The sequence below is a fragment of the Xenopus tropicalis genome, chromosome 3, assembly GCF_000004195.4.
Source record: "Xenopus tropicalis strain Nigerian chromosome 3, UCB_Xtro_10.0, whole genome shotgun sequence".
In the NCBI taxonomy this organism is placed as follows: domain Eukaryota; kingdom Metazoa; phylum Chordata; class Amphibia; order Anura; family Pipidae; genus Xenopus; species Xenopus tropicalis.
In genome coordinates, this window is record NC_030679.2 from 107,487,785 (window position 1) to 107,515,343 (window position 27,559).

Genomic DNA, 27,559 nt, shown 5'->3' on the forward strand with positions numbered 1-27,559 from the left:
CGCCACACATTCCATTTTGGTCTAATCTGACCAGAGCACCTTCTTCCACATGTTTGGCATGTGAGTGGCATCTTCTTGCCACTCTTCCATAAAGGCCAACTTTGTGCAGTGCACGACTAATAGTTGTCCTATGGACAGATTCCCCCACCTGAGCTGTAGATCTCTGCAGCTCGTCCAGAGTCACCATGGGCCTCTTGGCTGCATTTAAGATCAGCGCTCTCCTTGTTCGGCCTGTGAGTTTAGGTGGACGGCCTTGTCTTGGTAGGTTTACAGTTGTGCCATACTCCTTCCATTTCTGAATGATCGCTTGAACAGTGCTCCGTGGGATGTTCAAGGCTTTAGAAATCTTTTTGTAGCCTAAGCCTGCTTTAAATTTCTCAATAACTTTATCCCTGACCTGTCTCGTGTGTTCTTTGGACTTCATGGTGTTGTTGCTCCCAATATTCTCTTAGACAACCTCTGAGGCCGTCACAGAGCAGCTGTATTTGTACTGACAATAGATTTACACACAGGTGCACTCTATTTAGTCATTAGCAATGTCTATGGGCAACTGACTGCACTCAGACCAAAGGGGGCTGAATAATTACGCACACCCCACTTTGCACAGGCAATGTCTATGGGCAACTGACTGCACTCAGACCAAAGGGGGCTGAATAATTACGCACACCCAACTTTGCACAGGCAATGTCTATGGGCAACTGACTGCACTCAGACCAAAGGGGGCTGAATAATTACGCACACCCCACTTTGCAGTTATTTATTTGTAAAAAATGTTTGGAATCATGTATGATTTTCGTTCCACTTCTCATGTGTACACCACTTTGTATTGGTCTTTCACGTGGAATTCCAATAAAATTGATTCATGTTTGTAGCTGTAATGTGACAAAATGTGGAAAAGTTCAAGGGGGCCGAATACTTTTGCAAGCCACTGTAAGTATCAAGTACAGCAGAGCAACTCTGTATTAGTAAGTCTAAAAAAATATATAGTGTATAATATACTTAATATAGTTATTATTATTAGTTATTATATAATAACTATGCACTATTTATGAATAAACTACAACTTATGCCTTCTTTAAGAAAGTCCAGTTTTTAAGGACATTTCTACTTGCCTGTGTGTCTATCTATCTATCTAGAGGTTGATCTTTTTTGGTATTGCCAGTGGTAGCTTGACGTTTAACACAAGTGCCCTAGCTAAGAGAAGGTTAATCTTTTAGCTGCAGAACCACAATGGAGCTGCCGTGGATGCAAGCTGGGTGTTCAGGTCCTGACAGGTTCTAAGCTCCCAGGTCTTACACCATTCTGAGCTTCCTTCCAAGCTGACAAGCTGCCACTTGCAATAGTGAAAGAGGAATACTTGGTGAGCCCTGCATTGCAAATCTACATGCAGGTGTCTTAACATCCTCTCCCTCTACCAGTTCAACTAGATACCAAATTGATGACTGACACAAAACACGCAGCTCCCTCCTGCCACACATGCCTGATACTGCACGTCCTACTGAGCTACAGAAGCCACGGATAGCTAATGCTGTATCCACATTTTGTAGATCCCTCCATGCTGTGAAACAATTATTTGTGCACTGTGCTAATCATGCTTTGTACCAAGTGGGTCTAATCCATTTGTCTAATGCAGGCATACTGGTTATGTAATACTGTGTGTCCCATATTTTTAAATATGGTGTACCTGTGGCACAGTGATTATAATGGTGCTGGGGTGCTAGGATCAATCCCAACGCAGGACAATATAGGCAATGAATTGAATGTGATAGCAATCTTAGATTGTATGCTCTAGTTGAGCAGGGATTAAGGTGAATTATGTAGAATAATGCAGAATATGAAGGCGCTATATAAAGAGTAACATGCAGGCACCTTTATTAGTACATAACATTTATAAATATGCCATGAAAAAGAAAAAAAGCTGCACTCCTTCTTCTAAAGAAAGTTCTATATTTCATTAAATATAAAAACATTTGTGGCTACTGTGAAGCAGACAGCCTGTTGCGTTTCGGGAAGAACCCATATTTATAAATATGCCCCTTGATGAAATTTGTCCCTTTAATTTATGATTTATATTAAGCGGGCCTTTACTGCATAACTCCTAAATTGAATCTATTAACAAAGCTACACAACAGGCAGCTCAGTCCTAGACCGCATATTTTTGATAAGCTTTCCTCAAACAGACAAAACACCGCCAATACGTCACATGCTGATTGCTTTGCAACAGAACAAAGGTAGCCATGGGTTAGGCTACAGTCATACAGGGACACAGGGGAGCAAATGTTAGTTACAGCCTTGGGAGGGCCCAAAACTCCACTATTGGCTTACTGCAGTTGGCTGCTTTCCAAAGCATATGTGCAGCAACTCTGCAATACAATACAACCTGCAAGCTTCCAGCTAGGACTACTGGCACATATCATGCCTGACCTGTGTATCTTTCTCCATATGGTAATATGTCCCAGGCTTTACTCATGGCTGGAAATTTTCCGTGTGAGTTACACTAACAAATCTATTAACCCAATCTGGTAAAAAAAAGACATATCAGATAGATTAAAATACAAGTATGGCTTGTTTGAGCAACTCACAATGTAAGCCTGGCAGGCCCAGAGTGGCAAAGGCAAATCAGAGAAAATTACCTGGAATTGCTATAAGCTGCAATATACCTAGAAATAATTGTCTAAAAATGCTGATAGTTCTGTGGTAAAAGAGCCAAACCCTGTCTGTCCTCAGTGCAAAGGGTTATCTATTGTATCAGAAAAACATTACCTGTGCCATAGGTCTATAGATCCATCCCATAAATGAAATCTTCCCTGATCCCCTGGGGCAGTAAACACACATACACACACACAAACATATTTTTTTTTTTTTTTGCATGAAGGGGAGAAAGCAGGTCTTACTATATGTACATGATGGGTAAACTGAGGAAAAAATGCTTAAAATTTCCCTTTAATTTACAAGTTACTTATTATAAGTCCTGAGACTGAAGGACAGATTTCATCAGCAGAGAAAGGGGTTCTTCAAACTAAGGGCAGTCAGGTTATGAAATTCCCTCCTAAAAGGAATCAGTGTATGGCAGAACCTACAGGTGGCCTCCTGGGGGGGTTGTTTACACTCCACTGAATGACTTTGTAGCATGCTTTAATGGACTTATTGGCTCATAGTATTGTACTCTTCATAATGCACAGCCTTGCAGCAATCACAGCACACACTTTTCTGAGACTGAAGCCTGCCAATGTAACCAGTTAGCACCTGGTACTGAGCTCTTGGCTGCCGGCACTGCATTCAGCACCTTTCAAAGAGGAAATGGTTGATGCCAACTAGGCCTAGGTCTTAATCCACTAATGCATAAGAACCAATGACCAAATCCAGTTCCTTCCGTTCTGAGCTCCAAAATGAAAAAGATCAACAAATAACATCACTTTATCTGTGTGGCCTGCACTGGTTGATCTATTCCATGCTACTAGAATGTAAGTGAATTCTTTTTTATATGTGTATAAGGGTAAAGACACACAGATCTACTAGTAGCAGCTACTTGTCCCGGCTGCTAAAATAGACAATGCTGATCATTTACTGATAATTGTCTTTACTTGTGTTTTAGCAGAGGCAATTCTCAGTACTGTCTATGGAGGGTGTTTTCTGGTGTTTAGTAGCCGTGACAAGTAGCTGCTAAATCCCTTGGTCACACAGCATTGAATTATAGGGACCCTTCTCAAAAGAGTTTTCCCTGCCCGCTTGCTCTATCTAGAGAATGGCTTAATAAAAATGCCTTAGTAATGTATAGGGAAAATATGAAAAGAGTGAGTAATAGTCAATCCTGTTAAATGTTCAGTGCAAAACAAAAACATTTATAAAGCTATTTACTTCTCATTTACAGCGCTGCGGAATATGTTGGCGCTTTATAAATAAATGTTAATAATAATTTTCAACTCCCCTGTTAGCACAATCTCCACTAAAAAAACATAAATTATACAAAGGGGGCCACACAAGATGATGTAATATGGTGCTGTGGATTGCAGTTCACAGCACACCACTGAATAAATCTAACTGGCCTCTTGTGTCCACTCGAATATGTTTGCCGACCAGTGTGTCATTGTCTCTGCTCTGTCCACTGCTTATCATGCTCATAGAGAGTGGAAAGGTCACTGACCTGGTAAACTCCAGCTTTACTGTATACTTAGGGGCACATTTACTAAGACACGAATCAGAACCGAATTGGAAAAATTCCGATTTGAAAACGAACATTTTGCGACTTTTTCGTATTTTTTGCGATTTTTTCGGCGTCTTTACGACTTTTCGGAAATTGTCGTGACTTTTTCGTTGCCAATACGATTTGCGCGAAAAAACGCAAGTTTTTCGTAGCCATTCCGAAAGTTGCGCAAAGTCTGGCGATTTTTTCGTAGCGTTAAAACTTGCGTGAAAAGTTGCGCCTTTTTCGTAGCGTTAAAACTTAAAAGGTGCGACGTTTCGCGCAAGTTTTAACGCTACGAAAAAATCGCAACTTTTTGCGCAAGTTTTAACGCTACGAAAAATTGCCAGATTTTGCGCAACTTTCGGAATGGCTACGAAAAACTCGCGTTTTTTCGCACAAATCGTATTAGTAACGAAAAAGTCGCAACAATTTTCCGAAAAAATACCGATCATTACAAAAAAAACGCAATCGGACGCATTCGGCCCGTTCGTGGGTTAGTAAATGTGCCCCTTAGAGTAGTTTTATTAGGGAAAGATATTTAAAAAGGGGTTGGGTTATATGAGGTATACATTAACCAAGTCCAAAGAGTTCACACAGTCCAGGCAGCAACACTTAGTGCAGATGGAACCACTGGTCCGTGGAACATCTGATCTGAACACTTCCTGTAGACGTTCTTCAGATCCTAATGTGTGCCTGCCAGATATTTGGTTCAAGGAGTTTTGATAATATATTAAAAGGTCTATGAATGAATCTTACTCCCCACTTAACAGACACAAAGTTTTTCAATTAATTATGTATTTAAATTATCTCCTAAAAGTACTGAAGAAAGAAGCAGATGTTCCACATATCCACATATTGCTGTGTGTTTTGCTTCCCCTCATTCAGTATGTGTATATAATACATCTAACTGAAATATAATGTTGTATCTGCCTCGCCTGTGTGCATATACGATGAGAAGAGCTCGGCGGCAAAATGCATACTTCTGTGGTTTCTCACCAAAATCCACTTGGTGTATCTGCACACAGGCTGAAACAGTGTCACTTAGGAGCTGAAGAGAGTGGTTCCGCCTGTGGGAGAGAAAAGCAGACCCCCTGCCCTATGTGACATTAGCCTTTAGCTGGTTGGACATTTAAAGATACACAAACTCACCATATCTTTTTTTAGCACACAATAAAGAAGGACTACACAACACAAGCTTATTGGGCTTACACACCATTGCATGTATTGTGCCCACAACAGTCAGATCCCTGGAAACACTACCAGAAGTAAAGTGACAGGAGAGGGGAAGTTAGAGAGAATGTATTAGAACAGTGCTGTCCAACTGGCGGCCCGCGGCCCCCCCTCTGTGTGGCCCCCCCACCTGTCTGGCTGCTTTGATGGCTTACTCTTGGGTAAGCTTTAAATGGTATCAATACTGTGATTAACTGACCCCCTGCATGGTTCTCACCTCAGATTCAGGCTGTAAACCCTCTGTATGTAATCCCCTGTGTTGTTCACACCTTTTAATCTCTGCTTTGTTCCCCCCCCTGCAGTGTTCACACCTCAGGCTCAGGCTGTAATCACCCACATTGTTCCCCTGTTCACACCTCAGACTGTAGGAGCAGTAGAAACCCACAAATAATCCCTTGCACACTACAAAAAGAACATATACTGAGGTGGTACTTTTTAATATATAGTTATTGTGCAGACTGTAGGAGCAGTGTAAAAATAAAAAAATCCACTGGAGAGCCAAATGCGTTCTGTGTTGTTTATTAGTTTAGAGATGCATAGCACGCACTACATGTTTCGGACCTCTGGGGTCCTTCCTCTGGTGCAGTAGGAGCAGTGCCAGCATTGTGTCACTGTATGCTGCCTTTGTGTGCCATACACACAGGCAGCATAGGGCAAGCAGAGTATGGCACACACAGGCCAAGTATGGCACAAACCAGTCAAGAATGGCACACACAGTCAAAGTATGGCACACACAGGCAGGGTAGGGAAGGCAGAGTATGGCACACACAGGCAGGGTAGGGCAGGCAGAGTATGGCACACACAGGCCAAGTATAGCACAAACCAGTCAAGAATGGCACACACAGTCAAAGTATGGCACAAATAGGCAGGGTAGGGAAGGCAGAGTATGACAGGTTTTTGCTGTACTAAAACTATTAATATGGGTATGGTCATGTGATAACACGGGTGTGGTTTCAAGTGGGTGCGGTTTTGAAAAGGGGAGTGGTCAAAACTGGCTTCCATTATCGGCCCTCCACCACGTAGGTCGGAAAAATTCCGGCCCTCGGTACCACAGAAGTTGGACAGCACTGTATTAGAAAAAACATAGGTATGGAAACCCTATATCCAGAGAGCATCAAATTACAGGAAAGAAAATATATCTCCCAATGAACAAATATTTCTAAATCATTTCCTTTCTCTGCAATAATAAAACAGTAACTTGTATTTGATGATAACTAAGCGATAAAGTTTTTTTAAACATTTAAACATGTTTTAGCAGACTTAAGGTGATCCAAGTACTGTAAAAAGATTTTATCCAGAAAACCCCAGGTTCCAAGCATTCTGGATAACAGATCCAATAGCTCTCTTCATATGCTTATGTTTGCAATGTTTTTTCTTCTGATTCATTTCCTCCCTAGCAATGCCATGCATGTTGCTAGTCACATATGCCAGATCTCCCAACCACCAAGTGGAGTGCCAGCCAAACCAGAGAGCACTGGGAATTGGGAGATATCAGGGGTCAGACCTTAGGCTTCATAAATAATAATGAACAGATGGCAGCCCTATAAACCGATACAAACTTAAATGAGCAATATGTACCTATGTTCGAAAATATACTTTTATAGCCTGAAGAATCCACAAAGTAAATGTCAGTGTGAAAAGAAGTCACTGTTCAGTGTTGTAATAGGGCTGTGGTTCCATATCCACTTAAAAGCAAACAAGTGATGGACTCTGGTCCTCCCAACTAACTGCAAAGTCTAACTACAAGACATACTGAATTCCCAGTGTGGGTCTCTTTATACTCACAGTCCTGCTGGATGGCCCTGTTTTGAATTTACTACCACCTAGATGTACATCTGACTATACCATTTTTATTTTATACTGTATTATTATGAAACATTTGTCAAGTATTTTTCCCCAAGCCAACAAAATGGGATATGACTCAGGGGGTAACACCAAAACAACTTTGGGCATTTTTGCCCCAGTGTTATACCCCAAATTAATCAGAAGTCAGCTTTGAGATCTCTACTGCTAGAATATAACAAAAAGCAAATGATTGGTCGCTATTACTTAATATACTGGGTCAAATGTGCCCAGTGTTAGTTTAATCATAAAAACTGTTTGCTGCTGTTGCTTACCCCTTGGTTGCCTTGGAAGGTAATCACAGGCTGTAATGAAGAGGGTCCTGATCCCTAAACAGAAAAAAAAATCAAGTCAGTGAGTTTGCCTTAAAAAAAGCAAATTACTATTTACAACTGGATAAATAACCTTAAAACATTCATTATTTTTCATTAAATATATGCTACACCTTAAGTACAAGTAGATAGTACAGGAAGTTAGCTAACATTGGGTTAAGTAAGTTCTCTTTTGGAAAACAGAAAAAGAACATATTTTAGGCCAATGAGACACAAAACGATTAGTCGCAGGTGGCGACTAATCTCCTCGATTTCTTTCCTAGCGGTAAATTGCTGATAGGAAAACATAAGCATTGTTTCTGCTTTCCAAAGTCGCCTGAAGTTTCCTTGCAAAGCAACTTCGTAAAGCCAAAGCTACACTTATGTTTTCATACCAGCTATTTAAGTTCTTGCCAGTAGTAAAGCATTCGAGGAGATTAGTTACTGCGGCTAGGGAAGATTAATCGTGGGGAGACTAATCTCATTGTGTGTCATAGACCTTACAAGGGTGGCAGCAAGGAGCTACTGACATCATATGGCAGTGGTGTCCAACTTATTACATGCACTGGGGCAATTAATTCTCATACAGCACATTCAAGGGTAGGATTAAATTAAAAAGATGATGTCATACAGTGGAGTGGAGATTTTCAGCAGACTGAAGACCATAAGAATCATTTGACCGGTGATCCTCCAGTTGGACAGCCCTGTCATATGGTATCCACACCATAAAGTTTGTAATGACAGAACTGCACACATTTTTTTGTGACTTTTAGTTCCTGTATGCTGAGAAAACAATCCTAACCAAAATCTTTTAACCATAGATACTCATTGAGGAGTTGCACTTCCTCCTCTCTTCCTGAAGTTGCAATTGTTCGGGTGGTCAAATGAATAAGACAGTACAAAGGTAGCCAAATTGTGTAAGGCCATTCTTCAGTCAGATACCGGGTACAGGTAGGGGACCTGTTATCCAGAATGCTCAGGACCTGGGGTTTTCCATATAAGTGATCTTTCTCTAATTTGGGTCACTATACCCGAGGTCTCTTAGAAAAGCAGATTCCCATTCCTACTGTATATCAGCCAGTGTATGGCCACCTTCTAGTTACTGTCTGTTCTGTTTTACCTCTAAAACTGAGGTTGCATTGCCATCTTATACCTTTAAGCAGGGGCTTCTGGCATTTATTTCACCACAGCCACGTATATACTTCTTCATTTGGCAACACGAGCACCAGTGAAATGAGACTCTCAGTCTATCCAGAGAGCAATGCCGCAAACTGTCAGCCGCACGGTCTCTCTCTCTGATGGATGTTTTGTTAGACTGTATCTGTTCTTTATTTTAGCTTTGCATTTTTTGTAAGCTAATAATAGGCTCCATACTCCAAGAGCATTTAATTATATATGGACAGATAGCAGCTGAAACCGTTTTTAGGGGGAGTTAACCCTACATTATTCTACTTCTCATGTGATACATTTGTACAGGCAGACATATATGTTTTTATTTCAATCAGTTACAAATGACTCCTCGGCTGAAATGACTTCAACTGCTTTGGCTTATATTAAATGCCATTTGCAACAGCTACAATAGGCCCTGATTAGGCTACATATTAGCAATAGCACAAATAAATATTCCTTTAACTGCAGATATTACTTTGCATCAAACAAGCCAGTTTACCATTAGCAAACAAGCAAGATACCTGATTATAAGGTAGGTAAAAGATTAAAATATCAGGTATACCTGCCCTTCTGCTGTCATGCTATTGTACAGCACCCATATGAAAATAGTGGCTCCCTATTAGAGACCCTGAAATGTAGATAGGGACTAGAACAACAGACCCAAATAGTAGTCTAATCAAGCAGCTAAGTTCTCAGTTGTCATGTACAGCAGCATCATAACTGGAGAGGAACAGATATATTTTATCTATAGATAAAGGATGCTTATTCAACCTGTCTGAATTTCAAATATAAAAGGCAATTTGTGCAATGCCCTTACGTGGCAAGAAAGGAGAAAAATAAGTGTTGTTACATAACCTGCAAAGTAGTCTGTGGGAGGATGTTGTAATCCCCACTAGAAAATAGTAACAATGCAAAAAATAAATGGAAAAAGTTAAGGCAGGCTTACCTGTTCTCTTTAGGGAGATAGGGGAACAGGTCAGCAGTTAGGAGGGTTCATCCCACTGAGCCCTCTATCCCCAAGCCAGTGGGTTGAGTACCCACAAATTTATAGCTAGAACCCCTACAACTGCCCCAACCCGGTGGGGTTTGCAAAATATTACTGCCAGATGCAACTCTGCCCAGTCTTAGTAAATATGTTCAAAATGTAATGTAATCCTTTCTTATCAAGGTGATATATGTTCACATAGGAAGAGTAGCTTCTTCTATGACCAGGAGAAATACAACTTTTTTCACTTTAGCATCATCATCTTTTTCTGAATGTCTAGCACTCCTGGCAATTGCTGCAAATGTACCTATGCATAAAGGCATTTTAGTGTTTGTTGCACCTCCAACTTTGTGAAACACATAAGGAGAGTATAAACATTTCAGGGGCCTACTTCCCTTTCATTGTTCATACAGAAACTTTTTGAAAAATGAAACATTTTGCCAAATTACAGATTGCAACTGCCATTTAGCAATAGGGTTAAAAAAAATGATAGAGATGCATCTCAAGCATCTCAAGCATTTGCACAAGTAAGAATGTAATAAGGGGTTAAAGGAGATATAAACCCAAAGTACTGCACTTTGGCAATTTACATTAGCTTTATATTTCTAGAGTTTCAAAGCGGTTTTTATTTGCATTTTTAGCCTACTAACATGGGGTTTTTGACTCTGAGAAACTGAGAGTGAGAAACGCTAGTGTTCACTGAATCTAGAAAGTACATAGAGAGTATGTTAAAGAGTCTCACACTTTGGCCCTTAAAGAGTTCTATTGAGCCAAAAGCCTGCTAATAGTAGTATAATAAGAATAACTTGAAAACTGGTCTGTGCAGCAGTTTTATATCAAATCTCTATAGACAATATATCAACAAACACAACTAACCAATCAAAACAAAATGCACCCCTATTAGTGCTTGTTTCTCTCTTCTGCCATGGCAGCAGTGCCACATTTTCATAGCTTACAGCAGTGATCCCCAACCAGTGGCTCTTGAGCAACAGGTTGCTCCCCAAGCCCTTGGATGTTGCTCCCAGTGGCCTCAGAGCAGGTTCTTATTTTTGAATTCCTGGATTAGAGGCAAGTTTTGGTTGGATAAAAGCCAGTTGTACACAGCCCTTATTTGGCTACCTCATGAACATTTTTCATGCTTGTGTTGCACCCTAAATCTTTCTACATTTGAGTGTGGCTCATGGGTAAAAAAGGTTGGGGATCCCTGGCTTACAGTATGTTTATTTATCAGCCCAATCCAAGGGCATTCCAGTACCAATCTCATGCTGCCATTGTATGTCCGTGCAAGACATTTATCTGCATGATGTTTTAGGCACTTTGACCTTGTTACTAAAAGTGCCTAAAAACAAGTGTAACTAAACATAAGCATAAAGAGTTGTACCTTTTTTGGTGTGCTGCACTGATTGTACAGTAGGAATAGGAGGTGGGTGGTGCATTGATGTCCCCTGGAATACCAGCAGCTTGGGTTTCATTCAGAATGTGAAAGCTGTGAAGTGCCAGGAGATGCAATGCAGTTGGGGTAGCTGTACTTACCTATGGTTTATTGAGTTAAAGGGGCATGCAAGAAGCATTGTACAGAGCTGTCATGCACAAAGGATCCCAAGCATAGCCACTGCCTAGAGGGGCAGTACATCCCCTTTTCAACACAACATACTGCTGAACATACTTTTTGCCCTATTGTATTAATCAGAAAGCTATGTTTATTGTTATTTCTTGAACAAAACAGGGCAAACAGGAAAACTGAAGCTACTTGATATTTGGTCTTTGTGAGGCCAAAAATAAAATTCCCAGTTCAGATATTGTTTGGGGAGGCCAATCGGGGAGCCTCATACAGAGGCAGATAAGCTGCCGAATCAGTCTAAAGGACTTTATTCGGCAGCTTAAATCTGCCTGTTTATGGTCACCTTTTTTCATTGCACTCATGTTGAGCATGGGGGTGTACTGTCCCTTTAAGTTCTAGGCTTGGCCTCCCTTGTGCATAAGAGCTGGTTGCTCTGCTTCTTGCACTCACAAAGTTTAGTAACAGTGCTAAAAGGGCTAGGCAAGGCTCAAATACATGAGACGATCTGGGTAGCCCTTAAAGTTCCTGCAGTTGTTCTCAGCCCAATAAAGTACTAGGATAAAGAAACACAGCCAATATCCCCATGGCCCATTACCCTTACACAGGGTGCTGTGTGATCTACTACAGCGGGAGGCTGAAGAAGGACCCACAGTGGGTGTTGGTGGCACACCCTGTGAACAATAAATGAGGCAGTTTGTTCCTTTACTGCCTTTTAGTGACATATAAAACTAATAGTAAGTCCCACAAAATGTTATCCATCCAGCAAAGCAGATGTCTTACCTACTCTTTTGTAGACCAGTTACCACTATATAACATGGCACATTGGCGACGCACTATCATTGAATAAAATAAAATGCATTTGCATTATTTCAATAGAAGACAAGTTTATTCCTCACCAGCTGGTGAGCCGATAGTTTGATAACTGATAGTTTCAAATGAAAACACGCTTGGTGGTTGTGTGCAGCTGAATCGTCCTGGTTTTGCAGCTGAGCTTAACCCCCAGAGAATAGACTAAACTTAGCACAATACATCATTTCTTGCTTTTCTTTAAAATACAGAAGCAAAGTCTGACTTTGTACCCAAAGCACTATTTTTTTTAAAAAAAGCTTAGACACAACACACTGGTCCTAGACGAGACTAAAATCATTCTTTCCATGCCAGCCAGCGACTGCCAGTTGGTGCAGCAGGGAGGAATCATATAAATGGGTCACAGGTCATAACAAAAAAATGGGATCCTCTTATTACTGTGTTTGGGACCAACGGAATAATGTACACCATAGAAAATTCATATTACCTCCTTGCTAATAACTAAGTCTATATCTTTTTTATAGACTTATATTGAAGCTGCTTATCAGTCAGTGCCCCAGTGCTCCCCTCACAGGTTGCATGGTCTGCTGTCTTTATATCCCCTTTATATATCCCTGGTGAGAAATATACATGAATCAGAAATGGAATATACATCTATTGTTCCAATCAGGGCTAAAACCCACTGTCAATAAAAACAAGCATAAATATGAAACCTTGCCATTTCCCATAGTGATAGAGCCATATGTGACATTATAAGGCTTTGTCAGGAGATTAAAGGGTTATAATATACCTACAGGAAGAAAATAATTTGCTCAGTGTTAATCAAACATTAGCAAAGGGCAGTGCTTGCTGAATACCGGATAGCACTGGTCATTAACCCTTGCCATGCCACTGCCTATAACCCAATGGCCAAAACAAGGTTAGAAAAAGGGTTCTTTTCCCCAATTAGTATTTAAAGTATCAATTTTCAGATTTAATCCACCATTGTTGGCTGTGAGCAGATGTCAGGGTGCCTTGAGCAAACAGATGTTATTTAGGGTGCAAAGTACACAGTGACTTACAGGGGACAAAACAGCCAACAGATGTTAGGGAACGCAGAGAGACGTTTGAGTAAAGCAAGGCTTATACAAAGCACAAGGGACACAGTGCAGATATCAGTGCACTAACGGTCACTAGCTAGAAGTGCAAAGAGCGAGCCTAGGATTTTACACTGAGCAGAGTGGAGAGGAGACAACAGAACATATGGTGAGGAGTGAGAAAATGAAGATATTCAAGAGAGAGAAGCAGATACTGGGAAAGGGCAGAACAGAGTCTGGGGAGAGGGTGTAGAAGAGATGTTACTAGGTGCTAGCAGCACATACAGTATATCCTAGTAAAAGTGCAGAAAACATGCAGGGTGCAAGGGAAAGGGAATACAGTGGGCTGCTGCTAAACTTGCACAGTGGTGAGTATGCAGGCTGCAGGAGGAGGCAATGGGCAACAACAGGTGTTACGGCAAAATCAGCAAGCACATTGTACTGGCAACATAGATCCAATGAAGCTAACATTACAGGCTGCCGAATGATGGAATAATGTAAATGTGAAGAAATGTACTGTACATAAAGTGAACAGCACAGTTGCATAGGTCTGCATGGAAAATCTACAGACGAACCCAAGTAACCTGCATAAAACCAATATTTGTGCACCAATACAGAGCAGATAGCTGCAGCCCTCTTATCAGTGGACTACAACCACCATCATCCCCCAACAGCTATTCCACCTTTAATGTAGGAGCACTTGCAATGGTGTCTGTCATATTGGGAAAATAAGAAATGCATGTCATGTTGGGTAGGGGTTGTACAAAGTACACACTCACACTATTCATAAGAATAGGAAAGAGCAGTTATGGGCACATATGTTGGGGAGACCCTTCCATTAAACAGGGGTGGTATTGGGGGAAGCAGATGAGTAGAAAGAAGGCAGGAGAGGTTGGGGCAGAAGAGAACATATGTTAGGGCAATGGTATGATCTCTATGAGGGGAGCTGAGGAAGTGTTGGGCTAAGGAAGTTCTTAGGGTAGAATGAGGGGCAATGCCAGTTTGCTGTGGGTGATCAATATGGGGGTGCGGATCCTATGGCCAAGTTGGCAGTGGGATTGGGTAAGGTCAGTGCCCGCTTTACCTGTCCCCTCTGGAAGTCTCGCAGGCAGCGCAGTGCCGAGTCTGTCAGCTTAAGGTGGAACAGGCTGAGACGGGGGCTCCTCCGGGGTTCAGTCCGGTAAGGAAGGGTCCCCAGCAGCTCATCTCCGGGCCGAGACATTCCTGTCACTGACAGCCTAGCACCTAGCAGCCTGGGGAACCGGAGAGCAGGCACGGGAGGGGGCGTGGCGCTGGAGCAGGGGGCGTGGCGCTGGAGCAGGGGGCGGGCCGGGCTAATAACTAGCCGTGTGGAGGGGTAGGGGAGAGTGTGCGGTAAGGTGGGCGAGGGAGAGGAGAGCAGTGAGAGGCACTGTGGGGAGGGAATGGCCCACGCTTATCTGAGGGGATATATGTCCAGTTGTTCTATAAATACCGGTATGTGACGGGATTGTAGAAGAGCAGGGTGTTGGGAAATGTTGTGAGCTGCAACCTGTGGCTCTCCAGCTCTGGCCAAAGTACAGAGGCACTCAGAAAAAGGGAAAATAAAAAACTCCACTGCACCCACAGATTTAGCTCTTGCGGAAGGGGACTGTATGATAGCAACTATAAATGATTGGGGCACTAACACAATATTATAATACACAATAGTCATTTATATCATGTAAATGATATCCTCATGAACAGTGCATGATAATGTCAGTAGTTAGAACAGGTGTTTCGTAATCTAATGTTGTCAAATGACTTGCTAAAATGTATTAACTATAATTAAAAATGGACCTGTGTTGTAAAATATCGGAGCGTTCAACCTCATGTCTTTTTATGGTCATAGAACTACTTGGTGACTTATAATATCCTTACTTTTTATTACCTATATATCACAGCTCTCCAACCTGCAGCTTCTATATGTTACTAAATCATTACTCCCAGGATCTTCACAGTCAAACATGGATATGAGAGCTGTAGTTTAATCACTGCTGAAACTCTGCCGGTTCTGTTGTGAAGAAAGGGGCCAAAGCAAAAGCTAGAGAGAGTAGTGCCAGGCCAAGGCATTTACTGCCCTGCCTCACATTATAGCCTGTAATGACCCGAGAAACAGCGCCAGGTAACTAGGTCCATAGGCTATACGCAAGGTGCCACATATTAATGCTTTTACTGCTAACAACATTGCAACATTGTCGTCAAGAAAAGTGAAAGCCTGCCAATGATGTAGCACCTTCAGATTATTAGGATGCAAACATTGCCTATCAATTCAGTACAGTGACATTTATGCCCTGACAGACTAGCTAGAAACCAATGGGATTGTATTAAGGTCTGAAATGGTAATCAAACTAAACTTTTAAAGGGGAACTTTGGCTTCTGAACAAAAATGTGGTACAAGGTACAAGTACTTCTGTCTTTGCACCCAAGGGTGCAGCTGCCATGAGGAGAATTGAGAATTCACCTCAGGTGCTAGCGCCTCATAAGTTACCAGGGGTGGCAAAAAGCTGCTCCTAGTAACTTTAAGGGCCAAATTTACAATTATTAACTGTAAATTTAGCTCTTCTAGTGCAGGAAGCACAATTGCTCTCTCTGCATTAGTGTTGCAGTACCCCCTGGAACCCCTCCAGTGCTGTAAATGTAAGTGTGGGGGCCAAAGGGGCAGAATTACGTCTAGAAACAGGGCTGGATTTAAACTGTAGGCGCCCCTAGGCCTGAGCCACTCATCGCCCCTAGGCCTTTGCCGCTCGTTGCCTTTGCACAAATCCTGGCCTGTTTAGAAACAGCCGTTTGCAACGCTTATGCATGTACAGTAGAGTGAAAAGCCGAACTTTAAGAAAAAAAGCCATCTTTTTCTCTCTACTGCACATGCGTTGGCCCCTGGATTCCAAAGATTGACGAGAAAAGGCAGAGGGTTGCGCATTTGTAGCTACCCTGGGCAGGTGCAGTTTTCTCCTAACAGAAGCACCAACCCGGGGTATAAGGTAAGCGATTACAATGACTGGGAGGTACCATTTTGGCACCCCCAGTGATTTTACCTTTCCTTCTTCTTTAAAGAGCACGACACAACACAGAAACCCCTAATATACCTATCCCAGTAATCTGTTTCTTCAAACAGTGTGAACAAATACCATTTTACATGCTGAAATCCAGCTGCAAAACAGTTCTTCTCTTTCTGCATCATTTGAAATCCTGGCAGGGGAGGAGGGACTAAAACACTGAAGTTACAAATTATAATAACTTCTCCACAGTTTACAGACAGCATGCAGGAACTACATAACCCACAATGCATTGCATTGTGATGTTCATCACAGTGACATCATGTGTGCAGGGGATTGTGGGATTTGGAGTGATGCAGGCTGAGGACAGTCAACTACTTCTACATTCTTGCATATTTTTTAATTCAAAGTTGCTTAAAATTATGTTTACTTTTCAAAAAGCTTTTGTGCTTGGGTGGAGTTCGCCTTTAAGCATCTGGATGGGTAAACCCCAAATTTTAAAGGAGTTCTGCTATAAAACTTTTCTGGAAATCCTACAATGTTCTGACAGGGGGGGATTACGGTCAATAACTGCCTGTCAGTAGGAAGCAGTTTGCAGCAGGAAGCAAGGATTTCTTCCAGGCATTTTAGTGCCCAAACTTGGGGGTTACTTGTAGTGATGTTATTACATCGGGGTCTAGAACCTCTAGAGTAGCACTAGCACTGAAACATTATACCAAAAGAAAGAGCATGTTGTACTTAAATAAGCAATAACCATTTTCCAAGCCATTTTGTACAGAAGTAAGCAAGTGCATTTGCTTCAAGGAAAACTCACCAGCTATATGCCATGTCCTTGAATTAAATACCATATGCGGGCACCTCTGCACCAGTACTCTGGAAACACTGGCCAGAGAGACTGGCACTTTTCTAATTGAAACCTTTACAAAATGGGCAGGAGCAGAACCTTGAACTTGATCCTCTCTATACAATGGGATGACTAACATTTTGCTTCCGCTAATCCACCTTCTCATATACAGTCCATAGAGATCCTGGGTTGATTTCCAGTTCTATGTGCATGTGATCAGCTACAAGTACATTGGTGTGTGTGTGTCCATCTGTCCATCCCCCACAGGATGTTCTGAAATCTATGCAGTCTTTATGAATTAAACATATTACCTAACATGCCTTATGCATATTACATAAGTGGACGGCTGGTGAGCTATTACTTTTTTTCAGATGTGTTTACTTTGTAATCTGACCACACTCCCCTTGAAACTGTCCTTTTCTTTAATTCAGGATTATGGGTGATTTACGGAGGAGTTGGGTTGAATTTCAAAAACACAAAGCACATTTAGTAATTTCCCCTTTTCTGGGAAATGATAAAGTAGAAGGGGTTGGATGGCTCTGACAGTTCATGATGCATACTGGTGATCATATCATTTCAACTGAAGTTTCCAGCTTTCCTCCTTAGCCAAGGCAGCTACATGAAACGTGCGCCCCCATTAGCGTGTGACCCAGAAGTCCAAAATAATCAGCCGTCAGTAGGCTGACAGTTTGCCTTCACATGTTGCAGGCCTTGACTTGGATTCAAAATAAGCATTGGCTTTGGCCTGGCATTTCAACTACACAGAGGCCCAAGCAGCCCCCCAGCAGACCAATAAATAATGACTGTCTATGGCATTTTACAGCAACCCCTCTGGCATTTACCAGAATCCACAGATTGCCAATCTGGGCCTGACATGTTGTTTGCAACAGTTGGAAACAAATTTGTTATGGGAATTTAAATGAACCATGTAGGATTAAAATAGCTGTGCTGCATGTCACCCCTGCCCTGCATCTGTTAGAAGGCTGTTCATTGTATCTACTGTACCACCCTTTCTGTAAAGAATTTCACAAGGATGCCACTTATTAATACAGGTTGGGCCACTCCAATACTGAGAACCGCCGATTAGCAGAAGATGACTGCTCGGGAACAGACAAATGAATAGCATTTACAGTGTTTGAAAGACTGTGTTGTAACATTCACTCACATACATTCAACTTACCACACCTTGGAAAAATAGATCTGTGTGACCTTTTCCAGCCTGAATGGTAGCCATGACATGAAGTGAATACCTGGTCTCTTGTGTTGGAAAATAGTGGACCAGGAAAAATTCATGTCATTCATGTAACTTCCATGTAAGTTCTAAGTAATTTAGGGCCCCAAAAAGTTACTGTTGGTATCAAGGCATGTTGCCATGGATAATAATATATATTATTATAATAATATATAATATATATTATTTTGAGAGGCAGAACTCAAACTTGCACTTTCGCTTATTCACCAGAACCCTGGGATCCAGGACAGTGCACGACTTATACACTTCAACTTGGCCAAGAGGAGGAGATGGGATTGACTGCAGGAACCTGAAAGATACGTAACAAAGAACTATACATACCTAAAGCCTTATAGGGCTACATACTTTGGGAAGACTAAAGACCCATTAATGTATAATATTGGTATATATTCAAGCACAATTCAGCCATAACTCAACTAAGAAGCTCTAATAGCTCTGAATAAGGCTTTTTGTGCAGGATATATCTGCCCACTTGTGTTTTACAGAACATTTATATAAAATAAAGTAAGCCTTTTAAGGCAAAGAACATTTCTCCTTTAATTAACCTAAACATGATGTCCACCAAAGACACAAAACAGGCAATTTATGGCAATTTACACAATTTACCACTGACTGACAGCAATTCCTAAAAAAAAATCATATGGACATAGTAAACTTGATTGCACCTCCTTTTCACCAATTTTTTCTGTTCCTGCATGTTTTAATATCGGTATACATGATAGAGTCAAAACCAGAAATATACCATAAATTCTGTTACTTCAGATACTACACCTGTCATTGTAATTGGCTTGAACAAAATAACAAGTAAACTATGGATCGTGCCATGGGAATATGGATGAATACACCTTCAGTAGCAGCAGAAGTGAAAGACCATATTTAAAGTTCCTGTCTGTCATTTTTACAAGTGCTGCCTGGTATTACAAGGCATTTAAGAGATTTAAAGTAGCTAGCATAATTTATAGCCCTCTTAAATCATGATGGAAAAAGCCATGTCAAACAATCATCGTACATTTTATTTGCGTTTTACTGATTTTTTTTTAAAGTCTTTCGTGAGTTGAAATGCACAGGTTTAATGCAGTTATTATTTTCAATACAATATCATGCCTGATTGCAATTATTATTAAGACTTTTACTTAGGGTAAATGTAATTATGGTGTAAGTTAGACAGCGACATCTGGTGGTAGAATTTTTTAAAGCAAAACTGATTTTTCAGACTCCTGACTTTAGTGTGCAACATTTGCAGCCAGATTAAACGTGCAGTACACTCTCTTGTTCAGCATGAGTGCAACAAATAGTATTAGTGCTGAACATACTATTGTGTACTATTGTTTTAATCATGAAAAAACTAATGTTTTTTGTTATTTCTTGAGCTAAACCAGGCAAACGGGAAGATTGAAGCTACTCCATGTTTGGCTATGGAGAGGTAGATAATTAGGTTAACCAGAGGATTACCTGCTAATGTACTTCTGCACTGGGCAATCGGAATCTAATTACCTACCTGCAAGAGCTAAACATAGAGCAACTTCAGTTTCCATGTTTGCCCTTTTTTAGCATAATCCATATTCACTCAATTCATATTGAAATGGGGGTATACTGCCCCTTTAAGTTAATCAGTTGTTCTGCTTTTTTATTTTTGATAACCACAATCAGCATCAAAGAAACTGAAGTTTTAAATGATATGGTGGTACAGTGGTTAGCATTGCTACCTTGCATTGCTGCAGTCTTAAGCAATATCAGCAAGATCAGTTCATTTGGTTCTTTTGCTAAAGAAGCAGATCTTTACCCATAAATCAGGCTAAACTGATTGTTTGCCCACTTGGCAATGACTGAATCAAAAAAATATCTTATACAGGCACATTACATAGTTACATAGTTACATAGGGTTGAAAAAAGACCAGTGTCCATCAAGTTCAACCCATCCAAGTAAACCCAGCACACCTAACCCACACCTACCAATCTATACACTCACATACATAACTATAAATACAACCACTAGTACTAACTGTAGATATTAGTATCACAATAGCCTTGGATATTCTGATTGATCAAGAACTCATCCAGGCCCCTCTTAAAGGCATTAACAGAATCTGCCATTACCACATCACTAGGAAGGGCATTCCACAGCCTCACTGCCCTCACCGTGAAAAACCACCTACGCTGCTTCAAATGGAAGCTCCTTTCCTCTAATCTAAAGGGGTGACCTCTGGTGCGTTGATTGTTTTTATGGGAAAAAAGAACATCCCCCATCTGCCTATAATCCCCTCTAATGTACTTGTACAGAGTAATCATGTCCCCACGCAAGCGCCTCTTTTCCAGAGAAAACAACCTCAACCTCGACAGTCTCACCTGATAGTTGAAATCTTCCATCCCCTTAACCAGTTTAGTTGCATGTCTCTGCACTCTCTCCAGCTCATTAATATCCTTCTTAAGGACTGGAGCCCAAAACTGCACTGCATACTCAAGGTGAGGCCTTACCAGGGACCTATAAAGGGGCAAAATTATGTTCTCATCCCTTGAGTCAATGCCCTTTTTTATACAAGACAGCACTTTATTTGCTTTAGTAGCCACAGAATGACACTGCCTGGCATTAGACAACTTGTTATCAACAAAAACCCCTATATCCTTCTCCATTAAGGATACCCCCAACACACTACCATTCAGTAGATAGTTTGCGTTTATATTATTTCTACCAAAATGCATAACTTTGCACTTATCAACATTGAACCTCATTTTCCAGTTTGCTGCCCAGTTATCTAATTTTGTCAAATCGCTCTGCAAAGCGGCAGCATCCTGCATGGAACTTATAGTTTTGCACAATTTTGTGTCATCAGCAAAAATAGAAACAGTACTGTCTATGCCCACCTCCAGGTCATTAATAAACAAGTTAAAAAGCAAAGGCCCAAGGACTGACCCCTGCGGTACTCCACTAACCACACTGGTCCAATCAGAAAATGTTCCATTTACAACCACTCTTTGTACTCTATCCTTCAGCCAGTTCTCTATCCAATTACAAATATTATGTTCTAAGCCAATATTCCTTAATTTGATCATTAACCTTCTGTGAAGTACTGTATCAAACGCTTTAGCAAAGTCCAAGTAGATGACATCAACTGCCATTCCAGCATCAAGGTTCCTACTCACCTCCTCATAAAAGGCGACTAAATTAGGTTCCAAGTTTTAAACTAAATTTAGAGGACAAAGAAAGTAAGCAAGTTAAATTTATTTTCTGTAGTGTATTAGTTTATACAGCGAAACATGACAAACAAAACCAATTTAGAGACCTAACCAAAAGGTTCTGGGCCATGAAGCAAATTTTTTAGTATCTATCTATAAGGTCATAAAATTGTAGCTAAACTTTCAGCATTTAATTGGTAAACTGACCTTCTAGAGGAAACATGCATATATAAACATTGTGGCATTCCCACTGTCATTCAGTGATGTGTTTTGCTTAGATATCTGAAGATTACATCTGCCCACATCATGAATGACGGTAGCTTAGAAGCCAAGTATTATATGGCTAAATAAGCTTTTTTGCATTTAACCCCTTTTCATGTGAATACTACCAGCTCCACACTAGTGGATGAGAAACCAACAAAAGGGAGATCATTTTTAAATAAAAAATACTTTTAAGGTAGGGTGGAGGTTTCTGGAAGTGCAGCAAATATTAATTGCCTTGTAATCAAGTAGCCAAACTAAATGTAATCCATTGAGGCCATATTACTCCAGAGTGCTGTGGAGTATACTGATGTTAGCTATTCCCAGCAAAAAAGCAGACTGACAGTCATTGGACTATCTCACCATATTCCTACAGGCGGTGCTTCAGGTCATTTTGCTATTAACTCAGCATGAGGGATATGTGGGTAACATAAGTTATTATGGTAAGCTGGGATCCTGATGGAGAGTAATGTTTGTTAAAGCAACCAAAATAGAACAGATCAATTATTTTTTAATTTCAAGCTTTGATTGCATAAAGACCCAGTGTAATTGACAAACAGAAGCTTCTGTAGGCTTCCAGTTAACATAGGGGCTATCAAATATGAACATGAAACATATGAATATGGCTCATGGGTATAAAAGGTTGGGGATTCCTGTTCTAAGGCATAGTATACAGCTCATTTACATCTACAAGCACAGTGGGCATCTTGAACTTTCCTCACATTGAGCTGTGCGTAAAACCACTTTTGTTAAATACACTTCTGTATGGTTCTGCTCAGTGCCACTAAGCCCTTCCTGGTTTTTGTAGGGGAACCCTGGAGCTATCTCCACTTCCTGACCAGGCGGTAGCTCCAGGGTTCCCTCATTCCCCTGCATCAATTGGTGCAGTCAACAACTTCTATTAAACATGAAGGGTTGTGTTTAGAGAGAGCACTATTCTCTGCTGGGTAACATAAAGATTTATAGGGAGGCACTAGATATTCTTTAAATCTATTGGTTTGCCCCGCTGTTGGTTTTAAAATAACTTGAATCAACTAGTCTCAAGTGAGCTTTATTATTCCAAACCCCAGCCTCAATTTCTCCATTACAGTCAAGCATCACATATACTTGAATGTAACATGTCAACCATAAATACTATAAAGTACAATATTTGCTTGCAGAGGCACCACCATTTGGGGTGTGGGTGCCAGGAACTGAGAATCCTAAAACCCACTGAACTGTGCCTATATATGAACTGAACAGTAATATATATATATATATATATATATATTTCCCCCATGCCCATTTTACCCAGAATGTTAAAAAAACTAAAACAGGAAAATCAAAATAAATCTCTGCTTTGCTTTTATATAACCTCAGGAATCTACATTCTAAGCTATGGCTCTTGAAACAAAACATCCTACAGTTATTCATTCCTCCCCAATCATGTTTTCAGTGTTTGTGCCCCACAATAAATGTTCCATAGATTTCATCCATAGGATGAACAGGTGTGGCGTCAATAGAATGTTTACAATAACATCTTGATAGAATTGTCTTTTGCCCAATTAATCTTTTTTTACATTTCACTTGTTTGTTTGATATCTCCTAAGCTGTGCTCACTGCTTATCCTTCATTTGATCCTCTTTACATCATTGCTGTAGGGAAGCTGAGGACAGTAGCTGAGACATAGAGAGGTTACAGAACCTGTATAGGTGACTGTCATTAGTGTTTTCTTTAAATCAACATGTTTACAAGTACAGCTGAGTCTTTAAGACATTGGTATAGACATGTATGCAAGTAATCTAAACAGATGAAACCTTCTTCTTGCGGCATTTATTGAAAGAACAGGGTTTAAATACAAACAGTCTAATAATAATCTGAACTTTTCCATGCTTCTTTGGCTTTATCTGTATATCTGATAAATTCTGTATTGCTTCATCTTCCAAGGTAAAATGAAATACCATGCATACTTGCCAATGAGGCATCAACCCCAATGGCCAAAAAAGTATTAACTATGGGAGCGCTGGAATTTGTTAGGCAATAACCCCTGAAGAACACAAAACATTTGGTAGCAACCATTCAGATGTTTTAAGTCACATGCAAGAGGAAGAGGAGACTTGACCACCAGCAGAAATTTTTTATGATAAGGTCATTAATATTTTCGGATTCCTACTCTAGGATGGTAGAAATGGTTGATTTCCTGGATTTAGTTTAGACAATCACATATAACTATGCTTTTTATTCAAGCCTATAATCTAAACCCTCAGTCCCTCCTACTCCCATCTAACACCCCTCCCCTTCAGTCACAGGCTTTTTCACTTTGCACTACAGTATTAGGGTGATGTCTGACGTAGTAAAATCGCACAAAAATTTCCTCCTGCAGGCAACTTTGTGTGAATTTGGAAAACTGAAGCGATGCAAAGGGCTTTCCACCGGCAACAGGCCCGGATTTGTGGCAAGGCCACAAAGGCCCGGGCCTAGGGCGGCAAACATTTAGGGGAGGCATGCCGCCCCGCCGCACTGAAGTTCTGCTCCCATACGGAGCAGCGGGGACCTCTCCCCGCTGCTCCGTATGTGTTCATATCGGCGCCCGCAAAAATGCGCATGCGTGCGCTGGGGGGGGTGAGTTGCGCATGCGTGCTCTGGGCGAGTTGCGCATGCGCGGGGGGCAGCTGAGTTGGGTGGCCTCCGGGCGCTCGGATTTTAAATCCGGCGCTGACCGGCAACGCCTATTGCTGCAAGTGGGAAGGTCTTTCAGAGCAGCTGGTCGCCCGATAGCCGAAATCTATTGCGGGTGACTGAACCACTCCATGGGACATTACCCTTTACCAACCAGTATGTCTTACTTCCTCTTCCTTTTAGGATTTTTTTGTGAGCAGGATCCCCATTTTATCACCTTGTAAGGACATGTCTGTCTGTATGTGAATCCCCTTACTCTGAGACAGGCGGCGCATTACATCTTACAATCTGTTATATATTGTACACAGGGAAATGGTATTATTATTCCTGCAGCTGTTTATATATAACATATCACTGGTTGGTTGCTATGGGCTCCTGCCCTGGTCCAAATTTGCATATTGTTAATAAATGACCCTGATAAAATTCATTTTTCAATTTTTTAATTGGGAATTAGTTAATATATGCCCATCAAACCCTCTGTATATATAAGATAAATGCAATAGTGGGCTGATATAGAGACATAAAGTGACACATTGTGCTCCCTAATTATTATTGGTAGGTTTGTATTTAGTCAGACATTTGTGGAAATTAGTCTATTCAAATTCTTAAAAATCAAAACATTAGAAATGTTTTAGTAAATGTGCCCCATGAGACAATTCATTTCTTTATAGCAGACTTGGCTAACTAAGCTGCTACTGGGAAACATCACAGGGTGAAAAAAAATGTTTTATTTCTTTCTCTAAAATAAAATTGCAAAAAAAATTGATAGCAATTTAGAAAAGGTCAACTATGCCTTTAAGATGTACTAAACATCCACCTTCTTAATCCCAAATCCACGCATTCATTCTAGGGTAGTAGAGGATAGAACAGATTACCGCTCCTTCCCCCACCGGTATAAGTACAGTTTATCTTGGCAGTTCCAATAATAAGTGGCAGATCAAACTCAGATGAGATGTTTTTTTAACATTTATACCCTAAATTTCATCCTTGTGAAGCCTTATTACACAACAATCTAAAATCTCTGTGCAGTCCTCTGATTACATATGCCTTGTTTTACTTTGAAGTCACACCCATGTTTCAGTAAAGGATCAAAATACTATAAGTATTAAGAGTTCTTTCTTAAACTATTTAGGTATAAGTCTTTAAAAACATGTTTGTCCACTTTGTAAGGACATAAAGAGCCCATTCACAGATAAAATCAATATATTTTACCAAGTATATACTATTTCTGTATGTTTAAGTGCAACCAATTGTTATTATTAGCCATGTAAGTGAGGTGCCCTTGCTTTGCTCACAATGCTGAGGAGAACCTTTAGCTGAGCTGATTCTTGGCTTGCAGATAAAAGCAGGCCAAGTTTCAGCCCCTATGCTGGAGCTATGGTGTCAGGCCAGGTGCAGGCACATGGAGCAGATTTTGGCCTTGAAACACAAGAGTATACATATGGGAGCCAAAATCTGATCTGTGTACCTGCACAGGGCTGATTCATTCTCAGCCTTGTGGCATTAGCCATACCTAACAACCATAACATAGGGCAGGGGTGGGCAAACTTTTATGCTCAGGGGCCACATTGACTTTTAAAATTTGACAGATGGGCCTGCACGTGATGCATAGTCTCGCATGAAGAGACTTGCGGAGTCGGATTTTCTGAAAGACAGAAGCGTGAGGTTTGCTGTTAAGTTTTCTGAAGGCTTGAGTAGCGATCTGGAACTGCGGTCTCTGTTAGGAGTTGCGAACACCAACAGGCCGGACGTGGCCTGCGGGCCATAGTTTGCCCACCCCTGACATAGGACATAAGAGTGCACTCTGAAAAACAATGATATGCAAGGCACAGTGTGCAAAGTACAATTTTGGATGCACATTTTTCCCACAATGCAGCATTTCAGTGTAAGTAAAGCCACATGGGGAGATGACCCGATGAGTCAAAATGAATACATTAACTGTGTGTATCTGTTTTTGCAGATCAGGGGCAGGTTGTTGTTAGCAGTGTCTGAGTGGGAATTGTGTCATTTCTGGTGCGCAGAATTAAAACGCCATAAGCCTGTGATTCTAAGTCTGGAGCATTTGCACACAATTCATCAGAGAAGAATGAGGGGCACATTGGCACTAAGTACAAGGAGACAACTAAATAAAAGTATAAGGAGCATGTTTAGATAAAAATGCCTTTATTGGGTGGAGTCCAATGTGCAACATGTGCAACAGTTGTGTTTGCTTTAGCACGACTGCACTTGCATTTGTGATCTTAAATGACTCTTTTATTGGCAGTGTTGCTGTCTCCATTTTATTGAAATTAATTTTTGATCATTTTCTGACCTAATTTTCTAAACTTTGCAGTGCCTCGGTATTTTCTGGTAATTGTTATTAAATGATATAATACATGCCTATTTTCTGGCCTTGCATCACCGTGGGGGCTTGTGTGTGTCTGGTACATTATGAAAGATGCCCAGGGTGGTAAATCTGACCTGTACAGAAAACCGCAAGGTGATTTGTAATATTCTTAGATTCTAAAAAAGGAGGTACAATGCATCATATGATATAAAAGTTTTAATGAGCCATGTGACACAAGTGACATCACTAAGCACTGTGGATCCCACCACTAAACTAACAAACTGATTATCCAATGACCCGATTTATGAACATTTTTAAAAATTATTTTTTCACTAAATCTCATGCTCAAAAAATCGTGCAGAACATTTTGTGACTATTTCAGTGTAAAAAGTTATTTAGAGCATGAAAATGCTTGAGAACACTTTCCTCCCATTGTGCAAGGTTCCTAAAGACTTCAATGGTAAAGCAACTGGAGAATTATTAGTAGCAAGAATTCTCGAGTAAGTTGATTGATAGAAAGATTTCCTACAAATAGATTATTTTGAATGGATCTTGGCAATTTTTGAGCTCTTGAATTTTTTTAACTGAAAACATACAGTAGAGAAGATGCAAGAAAGTCTAAACATCTTGATCCTGGAGAAAAAGAGAGACTTTCCACAGATATTTCATTTAGGTCCTTCTCCCCCAAATAAGTTTTAAAGGAACAGAGCAGTGGAAAAATAAAACTGGGTAAAAAGGTTGTGAGAAAAAATATTTCTAATATTGTTAGTTAGGCAAAAATGTAATCTATAAAGGTTGGAGTGAGCAGATGTCTCACATAATAACCATATGTCCCATATGGCAGTCACTTTACTGACTG

The 27,559-nt window shown here is 40.7% G+C and overlaps 1 protein-coding gene across 2 annotated transcripts in view; it reads right to left on the reverse strand.

Moving 5' to 3' along the window:
* ell3 (elongation factor RNA polymerase II-like 3) overlaps window positions 1-14,436 on the reverse strand; it is a 49,373-nt gene extending 34,937 nt beyond the window's left edge. Inside the window, exons 1-2 of one of the 2 annotated variants that reach the window (XR_208412.3) lie at window positions 14,253-14,436; window positions 7,534-7,587 (exon numbers count right to left, since the gene is read on the reverse strand). Coding sequence is in view for 1 of the 2 variants with exons in the window: in XM_002932261.5 (XP_002932307.1) it covers window positions 7,534-7,587; window positions 14,253-14,390 (192 nt within the window). In the remaining variant the exon portion in view is untranslated. The remainder of the gene's footprint in view (window positions 1-7,533; window positions 7,588-14,252) is intronic. The other variant, XM_002932261.5, reaches the window with a different exon arrangement.
* Between the last annotated feature and the right edge of the window lie 13,123 nt (window positions 14,437-27,559).